The sequence below is a fragment of the Gymnogyps californianus genome, chromosome 19 (assembly GCF_018139145.2).
Source record: "Gymnogyps californianus isolate 813 chromosome 19, ASM1813914v2, whole genome shotgun sequence".
Taxonomy (NCBI): Eukaryota; Metazoa; Chordata; class Aves; order Accipitriformes; family Cathartidae; genus Gymnogyps; species Gymnogyps californianus.
In genome coordinates this window covers 717,450-728,542 of record NC_059489.1, presented here as the reverse complement: position 1 = coordinate 728,542, position 11,093 = coordinate 717,450, and the positions used below count along the sequence as shown (strand labels likewise).

The following is an 11,093-nucleotide window of genomic DNA, read 5'->3' as shown; positions in this document are numbered from 1 at the left end:
AATTCAGTGTTCTCCATCCCTGACAGAGACCTCACCTTCGCGGAGAAACTTGGGAACAGGCAGTAAATAGCTTGGCTGCCACATTCCCCAGCTCCAGCCGAGCTAAGTGACAGCGGAGCCAATAAACTCAGCAGTTGCTGAGAAAACCTTTGGCATCTTAAAAATGAGACTCAGGCTCCTGAACTAATCTGGTGGAACATAATTTTGTAGCTCTTCCCAGGTATGCCAGACATCCCAGGAATGCCGTGTGTCCTGCGTTATGTCGGTAGCAGAGGGCTGTCACGCTGGGGTGGAGGTTTGCTGTCAGAGGAAGGTGTTCACCCGAAGACCAGACCTTCCCGATGAAATCGATGGTGCCTCTGGCGGGTCAGAGGGTTTGGAGCAGGCACGTCGAGCAGGGCTGCAGGAGCGAGCGTGGCAGGGCCGGGCACCAGGCAGGAGCAAGAGCCCATCGAGTCGGGCTTTGTACCAGCAGCGAGGGACAGGGCTGCTCCCCGGGGGCTTGCGGAGCAAAGAGCCCTGGCCGGGGAGGCACAGGGTGGGGGTCAGGGCCGTGGCTCTTTCCACGGGGCACTTGGCCTCTGTCTTTGTGCCTGGACCCGTCAGGAAGAAGGAGCATTGGCAGGGGTGCCCTGCGCTTCGCTCCGGCGCTGCGGGCTCGGGGCTTTCCTGGGTCAGGGTTAACAGTGATGGGGTTTTCTGAGGGGGTGCCAAGTGCGCGTAATATTCCTGACTTCAAAGGATGAAGCTGGGGCCAGCCCGGGCAGCGGCTGGGCCACGGTAGCCATGTTTGTTGTGGGCAAACGGTGGTTGTTTTCCCAAGGCATCAGCCAATTGAAGCACAGAGATCTGCATGTCATTTGGGCACCGCAGCCGAGCGCAGCCCGGTATGGGACTGTGCAGCTTGCAGGATGGGATGACCAGAGAGCATGTCATGTCCGGGCCCCGTGGCTGTGTGCGGGAATCGTAGGGGCACGTGCCACTCCCAGACCGGGCGTTTCAAGAGGCAGCAGTTTTCCTGCAAACTGTGTGTATGCCATAAATAAATACGTGTATGTATATGTTTGTTGTTACGTTACCATCTTGGAGCAGTTGGGACCCCTGGGTAGCAAGCATCTTTCTAGTGCAGGAAAAAGAAAGGGAAGCAAATGGTGTGGAAATGCATAGCAAATTGGGCTGCAGTGCACAGCAGGGCTCTCCCTGCTGTGTGACCCCCAGCCCCGGGGAGGGGGGCGGTGGGGAATGAATTACTTGGGGATGGGAGGGCGGGGGGAGATGCAGCATTCGGCGGAGCAGGGATCTCGGCTGAGCCCAGCCGGGCATCAGGCAGCCACTGCATCCACTGGCACAAACCAGTGCCGGGTTTGCCGGCAAGGCCAGGCAGGGCTTTGTCTGTCGGGTAAATGTCTGGTGGAAATGTCGCGTGGTGAAAGTGTACAAGGTGTGAGATGCAACGGGAAGGGCTGGGAAAGACTCGAAGAAGGACACGCAAAATTTGACAAGTGTGTTCTGGATTCCGGGGTTTGCCTGGGGAGAGGCTGGGCTGGAGACTGTTCCTGGGCTGGGGAGCAGGGGGTCAGCAGCCGGTTTAGGCTGTCACAGCTCTGCGTGTCTGTGGGGTTACACCTCCTCACAGCCACGGGGCGAAGGATCTGCCTCACCCGTCTGGCCTGGGACTTTGAAGCATCCGTCATTCCAGGGCTGTATTGTCAGAGGGGAGGAAAGGGCTGGAAGATTTAAGTAAGCGTGTGACATGAATCACCAGGGCATTACTCGGAGCAAGCCTGCATGTTCTGGTGCAGCCAGAGCTCCAATGGGTGCCGAGTGCTGGGGAGCACCCTGGGCTCAGCAGCTGCCGGAGGTGGGTCCCAGGCATGTGCCGCTGAGAGCTTCAGCTTTGTGTTATCACTGAGCAGCACCGAAGAGCGGATTCCCCCCCGTGGAAGCCACCGAGGCCTTTCACGCCGAGACCTGGCGGGAGTTTATGGCCCCGGGGCAAATGCCGGGAGCGGCCGGTAACTCCGGGCACCGACGGGCAACGAGATGCTCCTGGACGGGGTTTTATCATGAGCTGCCCCCCCGCCCGCCGGTGCCGGGTTCTCGCGGGGCGGGGGGGGGGGCACCGGGCGGTGAGCGCGGCTCGGGAGCCACCGCCCGCCGGCTGCCGGTACTGCACCGGGACACCCGCTCGGGCCGCCCGCCCGCGGCTCAGCCACGCCGGACCGGCGGAGTGGAGCCGGGAGACGAGGGCTGGAGCGGCCCCGGCCCCGGCCCCGGCCCGGGCGGCGTCGGCTGGAGCAGCGGGAGCAAAGGCCGGTCCCGGCAGATTTTCTCAGACGTGTGTGTGGGTGGGTGGGCGCCCAGGGGAGCCGCAGGTGGGAGAGGGCGAGGGGCGAGGGGAGGGGGGGCACAGGGAGAGGGGCTGGGGGGGAGGGCGGAGAAGCAGGGCCGGGTCTCTGGCCGGGGGGGGGTGGGATCCACCCGGTTCCTGCGGTGCTCAGAGACACAAAGTTCGGAGGATGCTCTGCGCTGTAAATACGGCTGGACTAGAGAAGTACCCTGTTCAATGCTTTCTTTTTGCTTTCCCCCCGCTCCGAGTGAAAGTAGCTGCTCCAGGGTATGTCTAATGGCAAACGGTGTGATTTCAGGGGCAATGGAAATCTTCCTAGCAGGGTATGGCCGGGGTCAGTCTTCAGCCAGAACAGTATCTCCCTCACGGGAGACTTTTCCGACAGAGCCCTGTCTCACTGAAACTCTGCCTGTTGAATCAGGAGCCAAATTCCCGTTCACAGCTGAGGCAAAAATCAGCTGTTAGGTAAGGATTCCCGTCGGGAGGTTGGTCACCGTGAACTCTGCGTTGCCTGCGTGGGTCTGGGAACTAGACTGGGACCAGCCCTACGAGCATCCTGCTCTGTACCTGCCGCAGCCGACTGCCGGGCACCCTGAGGACCCCCGGCACGGGGGCGTGCGGAGCCTGGCAGTGTTGGGTTATGAGCTCTGCAGGCTCTGAGAGCCGGGATCTCTGGGATAGCAGCTTCACAACCAAGCTGGCTGCCTCTGTCTGTAGAACGGGCATGGTAGTGCTGACCTGTGCGGAAGGTCCCCAAGGTCGCCAGCAGGATCACTGGGAAAGTTGCTATGCACTATTATTATTAATATTATTTCAAATAATATTTGCAGCAGCGGCCCGTGCGGCTCCCCTTTCGGAGCCTCCCCGTTGTTTGCTGCCGGGCTGTTTGCGCTGCGTGCTGCCGGTCTGACCCCCACCCCCAGCACGGTTTCAAGCCAAACATTTTCTTCCTGTTTTTCCGAGTGGAGCCTGCGTCTCTTGTTTCATCTCGTTGGGTGAAGCTGATGCAGGGAAGGCAGCGTGAGCAAGTCTCTATGGCAACAGATGTTTATCGAGCCCCTGAGATGAGGCACAGGGTTGGGGAGAGGCACTTCGGCATCTGGGATGGGGTCTGGGGCAGCTGCCACGCTAATGCCATGCTGGAAGGGCCGGGACCAGGGCTGCGGGACGGGGGGTGTCCTGCTCCCTGTCCCCTAAGCCCCAGCCTGGCTGAGGGATCCTGGGCTGCTTCCTGCAGAGAGAAGTTCGGCTTCGTATGAGGGCCTTTTGCATCCAGGGTGCATCAGCCCCGCTGCCGAGGGGGTACCGGACGGGCGGCACAAGCCGGCACAGGCTCTGCATGGCCCTGGGCTCAGGAACTGCGGGGCTGGGTGTTTGCTTTGAGCTGGGGGGGGTCCTGCCACATCCTCTGTCTCTCCAAAATACATCAAGGATTAATGCCTCCTCCCAGAGCTCCCAGGAGCTGAATCAGGGCTGCAGATGGGTTAAGTCTCACGAGTGCTGCTATGGAGGAGCGCAGCCGGGGCCTGTCCTGTCTGCGGGTTTTGAGCTCAGGGATGTGTAGGTGGTGGTTCCCATTTTTGTCCACAGCCATAAGGGACAGAAAGACAAGCAGAATGGCACTGAGGGCACCCAGGGCTCTCGGCGCAGGGGCTGGAAACACTGATTGACTTTGGGATCCCTCTCAGGCTCCCGGGCCGGGTGGCTGCCTTGGCCGGAGCAGAGCTGGTTCTCCCAACACTGCTGCCGCAGCCAGCCCAGCCCTGCAGCCAGCAGAAACGAGCCTCACCTCGCTGTCTCTTCAGCGTGTCAAGGCTCTCCACTCTGTGCCAGAGCCCAGCACCATTGACAGGAGGCTCCTGGCGCACTCAGAACAAATACTTTTAATTGCTTTAGATCCTCAACGTGTATTAGCTGTCCCTGGGCCAAACTGAGTTGGAGTTGGTCTGCCTCGAGCAGACGGGGAAGTTGGGGTAATGCAGACACGGCGTGACCTTGTCAAGGTCAGACTGTACATCGGTGCCAGCTTCCACAGCAGTGCATCCCAGTGTGCACCCCAAAGCTTGGGAGAGGCATCTCCCCCCTGGGACTCAGTCATTCTGGAGGAGTGTGCATCAGTACTTTGGGGAGGTTTTAGGAACTCTGTGCGGTTCTCTGAGACCAGAGCTGGTTGTCTTCATGAGCCATGTCCTTCCTCATCTCGCCACACATTTCTGGTAGAGCTGCCTGGAATTCGGAGGCTGCCAAGACAGGAAAGCACAGCGCTGCTGTTACTTATTTCACGTATATTCAGCCTGTGGATATCGGCTGGGTGTCCGCCGTGCTGGAAGTGCCAGGAAATTAGATTGGGAATTACTTGTCCTGATGGGTCTCCAGGCACGCATGCACAGTGAAGGCAAGCAACAAACTTATGTCCTTATTTCTCTTGCAGCCACACACAGGCACACGCAGAGCCACAAGCAACGAAGCATTCACCCCTCCTTCGTGATGCTCACACAACTGCCCTCCTGCCCGGACCCCGCGGCACACAGAGGCCGGAGAGCAGAGGGACGGTGAGGTGGTGGCAGGCAGGAGGCTGGAGGGATGTCCAGCCCTTCTTTCTAGCCCAGCAAATGCCCTGGGTGGTGTCAGTGCTGACCCGGGCAGCAAAAATCCAGAGTCCCTCTGCTTGAGGTGCAAAGGGTCTGCTGTGCCCTGTGGAGAGCGGCTGGTGGGCGGCACGCAGCACGGGGTTTCACAGACGGACAAAACCCGAAGAGACCAAGAACAAACGGGGCACGTGCCCGCCTGGACAAGAGCACTTCCACGGGGTTTTCTGGATGTCCTTAGTTACCTCTGATGGGGGGGGGGTTTAGTATATTCCTCCCCAGCATCCCAGAACAAGAGCGATTCCCAGCATCACCGGCAGCTTCTTGGCAGGAGGGAGAGGAGCACTTGAACCTGCAATGCCCAGAGGAGGAGTTCAGCGTTAGCTGGGTGCCCGGCCCCCGCCGCGGTGAGCAGCAGCCCCGGCCCCCCGGCAGGCTGCGATACGGGGGAGCGTGTGCGGGGAATTCGTCCCCCACAGCCCCCCACTCTGCTCCCCCGGGGATGATGCTTTGCTGGCCTCAGCCCTCTGTGCATCTCCTGCTGCTCCCCGCTGAGGGCTGCACGGAGCTTTGCGTTGGGGTCGGGGACATTTTTACACCTTTAAAGCGAAGCCTTTCCCGGTTCCCGAGTCCGGGGGGGGGGCTGCAAGCTGCGCGCTGCAGGGGGGGGGGGGGGGGGGGGGGGGGGAGCACAGCGGCCATCAGCATGCGGCGACGGGGAGGGGGCCCGGGGCCGGAGCCGATGCCCGGTCCCCGCCGGTGCCCCGGAACCGGGTGGCGGTGGCGGGAGCGGGAGGGGGCGGCGGGCGGCTGCCGCCAGGTGTCGCTGTTCCCGCGGGAATCCTGGCGGAGCGTTCCCGGTGCCGGTTGCGGCGGAGCGCGGCCGGTGCCGGCGGACTCACGCAGCATGGGCTTCGTGGCCTCCAGGGAGCCGTCGTGGGGCTCGGGGGTGATGCCCAGCAGCTCGCAGAGGAGGGCGTAGACGTTGACGCTTTCGAAGGGCTCGACCACCAGCCCCTGCTTGAAGGCCGGCCCCACGGCGCGGAAGATGGTTTTCATGTTCATGGCCTCGTTGTCAAAACCGTGTTCCCCTTTGTTGAACTGGAGCTTGTATCTCTGGAAGGGAGGGAGAGGATGCGAGTGCCCAAACCCTTCAGCACCCCCCCCCCCAGCACAGCCTCCGGGAGGCAGCGGGCACCGAAGCAGCCGCACTGCTGGGTGCCTCCACCTCTCCTGCACGTGGCTCTCGCGTGCCATGTTCCGCAGCCGCAGGGTTTAACAGCCTGTTTGGTTTCTCTGGGTTTTTGAAGTTGATCTAATAATGTTAAACTTTGCAGAAGCTGGAGGGTGCTGCCTAGGCACAGGTCTCAAAAAATTACGCCTTGCAAGTTCCCTCCCTAAATGTCAGCTCATCCAAATTTTGTTGTACTGAGGAGCTTCACAATGGGAGGCTGCCTGCTGGCCTTGGCTTTGGGCCTTCCCTTAATGCCCGGCTAGGAGAGGATCCTGCAACTGATACTCTGTGTTCATGCAAGTCCTGCTCCGAGACTTCTGGACCCTTTTTTGTCTGAACAGCAGAGACGGTCTTTACACAAAGAGCTGGAACTTCCATCTGTTTGCAGAGAGCCCAATCAACATGAAGGCGTAAAGCCAGGCAGGTACTGCAGTGCTATGAGAAGGACAGGAGGAGAGAGGCAGATCCCCCAAAGACAGTAAGATATGTCTGTGCATACATCTTACCCCATGGATCACATATCCTGGATCGCTGTACAACAGGAGCGGGGTGATCCGGGAATGGTTGGCGTAGCGGAATCTCCTCGGAAAGTCTGCTTTCTTGTACACATGTAAGTTTGGGTGGGCATTTTTCAGGACTGAATACACACGCTCTAATTTTCCTTCTCTTGGCACCAGTAGCCCGTTTGGTCCGTAATCTAAGAGTTCAAACTGAATGTCTTCGAACGTGAAGTTCTCAAATGTCGCGATGTGAATCTCGTTGGTCTTTATGACAGTCTCCATGCCGTGGTCAGATGTGATGATGAGGTTGAGCTTTGATTCCAGGCCACTTTCCTGGATACGCTGCCTCAAGTAACCGATGGTTCTGTCCACCTGCTTGATCATGTTTTTCCTCTGCGTGGATTCAGGGCCGTACTTGTGTCCTGCTGAGTCCGGCTCACCGAAGTAGAGGGCGATGAAGTCGAGGTTGTTCACCGTGAACCATTCCATGACGGTGTCGATGTTCTCTCTCCAGTTGGTTTCATTGCTGTAGTTGAACAAGACAGGCTCCACCAACTTCATATTCACTTCTTCCCCTTGATACTTTGCTCTTCCTCCAGGGAAATAGACAGAGCCTGTCTTTAAACCCTGTTAGTGGAGACATTGCATAAACTCACCTGAACTCACTCTGCAGCATCCCTCCATCTGTCAGTGCAACCACCTACTAATGCGCTTCGTTCATTCAGCCCCCTAATGTCTACCTCTGCCTCTAATGAGGTTTTCTTGCTCATTGCCAATTAAAAGTGATTAATTGAAGCACTGCCCTTCCCAGAACTCCTGCACGTTGGTTTAACACCAGTTATAACTTTGGAAACAGTCACTCATTTGTACCTTGCATGCATCCTCCGGCTCTTGAGCATCAAGACATTAAGGTGTGTTTTACTCCAATCATACGAGCACTCACCCTGAAGTCAGTGGAGCCAATTTGGCAGGTAAATACAGGCAAAGGTACGTGTCTTGGGCCAGGTCTCGGGTCCTGTCTTGAAGCGAGATTCAAAGCCTACTGGGATCTAGGAAAGCCTTGCTGCAGTCCCCAGTGAAGGGGGGACCGGCCCCTGACGCTGCCGCCCAAAACGTCCTGGGTGAGGCTGCGCAAATGAGGAATGTGCCTTGGAGCGTACGAAACCCCTGGGCTCATGATGCTCCCTAAGGAACGGGCTGAGGTTTCTTTAAACAGGAAGAGGATAACCTGTTTTATTAATGTCTTAATAAAGCTGAAATGCATCTATTATTTTTTGCTATTTTTAATAGAATGATCATAATTATTCCTGCCAGTGTCTGGGGATTCCATTTTTTTGCTGGTCTAATTAGCCTGTCGTTCGCAGTGAGGATGTTAGCTCATGGCCACTAGAGATCGTGGCTTGCCTGTGGCTTTTACGACATGATTGCAGGCAGGATCTGTCTGTGCGTGCGAGCAGGCTGCCGCACTTGCCTGTCTCTGAGCGGTGATCCAGATGGGCAGGCTGCCGTTGTCCCACCAGCTGTCCACACCTTGCGTGCCGTGGTAGGGCAGCTTCTGACCCGTGCTGGTGTTGAACCACATGTTGTGGATCACCCCGTGGTTTTCCAGGTATCTCCCTGTCAGGAGAGACAGAGGAAGCGGGGGTGAGCCAGGCTGCGGCTGGGGGGGGGGGGGGGGTGTCTCGCCCCCACGCTGGGCAATGGGCCGGCTCCGGGTCAGCGGGGAGCTGCTGCCTCTCGTACCCCATCCCAGCTCTCCCTTTGCCTCTGCTTTGCCTCCTTCCTCCCCCTGCCTCGTACAAAGTGGGGTTCCCAGGGCAGGGAATGAGATGCTGGGGGGATGCCTGCTCCTCACGCGGGTGGGCTGATCCCAGACAGGCCTCACCCGGACCCCGAGCCGGGGCACCCTTGCCCCTGGAGGTGCCGGTGCTGCCTGCAATTGCTCCTGCCCTTCGGTGCTGCCTGCAATTGCTCCTGCCCTTCTCGGCACAGGCGGGGTTCCCCGTTGTCCTGCATTTAACTAATTGCTTTGGTGTTTCGCTATCTCTGTTGTTCACAACCCGTGAGGTCAGCATGCAGCAGAAATTCCTGTTAGAAATGAAAGACTGGCACTTTGTACTACTACCTGTCACGCTGTTTTTATTATTCTGGTCCTGAAGACTGCACAGTTACTTCTGCACGATATCCTCGTCCTCCCTTGTATTGACAATGCCTCCTTGCCTTTTCTCATCAGCAGATTTCATTAGCATGTTCCACTCTTTTATGCCAAGGATATTAATTAAAATCTTAAATAAGATTGGGTCCAAAATCGATTCTTCAGGAATGCCCCTGTTGCCCTCCCTCCAGCGTGACAATCTGCTCTCAGCATCACCTGCCGTCCTCTTCCCTGTAGCCTGTTACTTCCCCACGTTAGAGATTTTGTACTAATCTTCATCTCCTCCATCTTAACTAATGATTTCCCTTGTGGCACTGTATCAAATACATTACTGAACTCCAGAAAGATTAAATTTAGTGCATCTCCCTTGTCTAAAAAATCATTTATCTTATCAAAGGAGGCTATCGGGTTGGCCTGGTGCTATTTACCTTTGATAAATACAGGTTCAGTTCTATCCCTTTCTGCAGCTATTGCCTTGTTTCTCGCTGACTGGGGAATCTGGATTAGGAGAATATTGTATGGAATATTATTTTGTGCCTGTGCCTTTGTAATGATATTTGTGTGTTTGCAATGTTGTAGCATGTGTTGTACTCAAATACATACACAGATTAGAGGCTATCGATACTCAGCGCCTATATAATATAAACAATGCAGGTATGCTAATAAAAACAAAGGGAGGACACTGTAGTGAGAGAGTAATTTGTGCCAGAGCTTAGCACTAGTGACTAAAATAAATGAAGCCTTAGGCTGCATGAGCTGTATTTTAATCTTTGTTTTGTGACTCCGGTAGGTAAAGAAGTGTAAGTAAATAAACTTTAACTAGAGGCTATCTTGTAACAATAGAGAAGGAAATGCCTCAAGACACAAACAGAAAGGGTGCCTGGAGGCTGCAAGAGCGAACCAGGAGAAGAGAAGATCCCAGACTCCACGAACAGGGTTGGATGAGCAGAAGTGCCATCGGGAAATCAGGTGACCTATAGAGACTGTAAGTCCAGTAACAACCGACAGGCACCCAGCTCGAGCTGCAGATCGCATGCATTAGGAATAAATACACACACAAGAGTTGATCTGATCTGTTATTAAAGCGGAACTTAGGGATGAGCCCTGTTCGAGGGGCCTCCGCCTAATTCCTACCAAGGTCTAGGTGGCGGCCGCATAATTCCTACGCCATCTGGTGCTATTTACCTCTGATAAATACAGGTTCAGTTCTCTCACTTTCTGCAACTATTGCCTTGTCTCTCGCTGTATGTCCAAAATACAGCTATCCTAAAGCTCAGCATGCTGCTGAGGCTGGATGGCTGCTTGACTCGGTGTCCTTCACTGATGCACAAGCCTTAAATTTGCCCTTCCCCAGCCTGCACCCTGTGCTGCTCCGCCTGGCTCGGGGCTGGTGGGGACTCACCGGTCAGCAGCGTGAAGTGGCACGGGCTGGTGATGGTGATAAAGGCGGGAGTCATGTACCGCGCCTTCACTCCCTCCGCAGCCATAGCGTCGAGGTTGGGGGTGTCCACGTCCTGGTCGTAGTTCCACCGAAAGCCGTCAAAGGACACCAGGAGGACTTTGCTGCGGTTGGGTACCTGCTGCACGGGGATACATCTTGCTAAAGAGAGGGCAGCAAATAGGAACCCCAGGGAAGGGAACATCTTCATGCCCTTGAACTGGAATAGCCCAGACATCCAGAGAGCTCACATTAATACATGCGGGATGGGACTAAGTTCAGTTCTTATCTAATCTTGCAGTTGCTGATCAGGTGCACGGCTTCAGCCAGCACTTCGTATCAGAATGAGCCCCTCTGTTTTTTGTCTAGCTGAAGTAGATTAGCTTAGGTTTCCTTCTGTGTCAAACACCAAATCTGCCTCCTCCATCAGTGGCGTCGGGTGCTATGTCAGTACTCACGAATGGGAAGAACTGCTCGCGTGGCAGGAGGCTGCTTTCTGCAGGCAGCCCGTGCGAAACCTGCCTCCCCACCACCCCGTGCCCCAGCCGCCGGCCTTCACCCCGTGCTGGCTCCCTGCAGCCCGTGGCGGTCTCCTTTCCACACTCCTGGCTTTGAGTGCCCTGCTCTTTGGTCAGCAGTTCAGCTTCAAAAGGCAACTCATCCACCTCCCAGGGCCGCTCATCCACCTCGAGAGGGGTGCTCAGAGGCTCGGAAGGGAGCCTGGATTTACCCGAGGTCCTCGAGTGTGGCTTTGTGGAGCTACGTGCTGGGGAAGGAGGCTCTTTCCTGGATCCTGGCCATGCCAACAGCCCCCAGAGATGCTCCAGA

The 11,093-nt window shown here is 56.7% G+C and overlaps 1 protein-coding gene across 1 annotated transcript; it reads right to left on the bottom strand.

Annotated features, from left to right (window-relative positions):
* Positions 1–5,201: 5,201 nt before the first annotated feature.
* Positions 5,202–10,470, bottom strand: ENPP7 (ectonucleotide pyrophosphatase/phosphodiesterase 7). Its single transcript, XM_050908624.1, has 5 exons — positions 10,230–10,470; positions 8,144–8,289; positions 6,679–7,299; positions 5,841–6,054; positions 5,202–5,290 (listed from the first exon to the last, which is right to left on the bottom strand). Exons 1-5 carry the CDS (start codon positions 10,468–10,470, stop codon positions 5,202–5,204), a joined length of 1,311 nt encoding a protein of 436 aa, XP_050764581.1.
* Positions 10,471–11,093: the final 623 nt, after the last annotated feature.

Coding starts and splice junctions, on each gene's coding strand:
- ENPP7 (XM_050908624.1), bottom strand. CDS start 10,470: ATGTTCCCTTCCCTGGGGTTCCTATTTGCTGCCCTCTCTTTAGCAAGA. Junction 8,290..10,229: donor CCACTTCACGCTGCTGACCG/GTGAGTCCCCAC, acceptor CTCTCCTGACAG/GGAGATACCTGGAAAACCAC. Junction 5,291..5,840: donor GGCCACGAAGCCCATGCTGC/GTGAGTCCGCCG, acceptor TGGGCATTGCAG/GTTCAAGTGCTCCTCTCCCT.